The sequence below is a fragment of the Phaethon lepturus genome, unplaced genomic scaffold, assembly GCF_000687285.1.
Source record: "Phaethon lepturus isolate BGI_N335 unplaced genomic scaffold, ASM68728v1 scaffold20414, whole genome shotgun sequence".
NCBI lineage: Eukaryota > Metazoa > Chordata > Aves > Phaethontiformes > Phaethontidae > Phaethon > Phaethon lepturus.
The window spans coordinates 2784-3789 of NW_010537229.1; the positions used below are offsets into that span (position 1 = coordinate 2784).

A 1006-nucleotide genomic window follows, 5' to 3' on the forward strand; every position below is an offset into this window, starting at 1 on the left:
CCCGCCACCATGGATGAGCCGTGCCCCCTGAGCACGGCGCCGGGTGCCCGGGTGAGAGCAGGGCTGGGGTACCCGAGGGGCTGGGATGGGGTACATGGGCAGGAGGGATGGGGGGAGTCCAAGGGTAGCCCCCGCCCTGCTGACACAGGGGCAGCCCCAATTTTCCTTGCAGACCCCACTGCGTCCCCACTGGGACAGCTCTTCCCCCATCCCCAAACGCTGCCCAGGCGCCAGCCCAGGCTGTGCTGCTCGCTGTAGGTCTACGAGGACTACAACTGCACCCTGAACCAGACCAACATCAGCGCCAACAACAACAAATTCTACATCATCCAGCTCCTCGAGCACAATGGTGCCTACAACGTCTGGAGCCGCTGGGGCCGCGTGGTGAGTCCACCCCAGCACCGCCCATCCATGTCCGCCCGGCTGTCCCCACCCTGCCTTGGGACCCCCAAAGGTTGGGGATGAACATGGTGGTCCCCGTCCCTTGTTCCCAGTCCCAAAATGAGCAACCGAGTGGCTCTGCTATAGCCCCTTGTCGGGGGCTTCAGGGACTTGTCCCCACACAACGGGCTCAGCCTGGTCGGGGGATGCGGAACCTTGTCACTGCGGTGACAGTGAACGTGACACCCCGGAAAGGAGTCCTGGGGTGTCTCCCCGAGCTGGAGGGACCCCCAGGCCTGGTGCTAGTGGCTTGGCATGTTCCTGCTCAGTGCCCCCGCAGCCCTCCCCGTCGCAGCCCCCCGGCTCCCAGGTTGCTCCCCCCAGCATGGGGCTGGTGGAGCAGGGGTGCAGGGGGGGTCTTGACTGCTGCTGTCTGCTGCCAGGGGGAGGTGGGCCAGTCCAAGCTCATGCCCTCCGCCTCCCTGGAGGCTGCCAAGAAGGACTTTGAGAAGAAGTTTCAGGAGAAGACCAAGAACAGATGGGAGGCGAGGGAGAACTTCGTGGCCCAGCCGGGGAAGTACACGCTCATTGAGGTGCAGCCGGGGGCCGGGCAGGAGGTGGCCCT

General features: G+C 65.3%; 1 protein-coding gene across 1 annotated transcript in view; it reads left to right on the top strand.

Moving 5' to 3' along the window:
* PARP3 (poly (ADP-ribose) polymerase family, member 3) overlaps positions 1–1006 on the top strand; it is a gene marked incomplete at its 3' end in the record, with an annotated part of 5159 nt that overhangs the window by 137 nt on the left and 4016 nt on the right. Inside the window, exons 2-4 of the mRNA XM_010286439.1 lie at positions 3–51; positions 259–384; positions 825–1006. Coding sequence (XP_010284741.1) covers positions 3–51; positions 259–384; positions 825–1006 — 357 coding nt within the window. The remainder of the gene's footprint in view (positions 1–2; positions 52–258; positions 385–824) is intronic.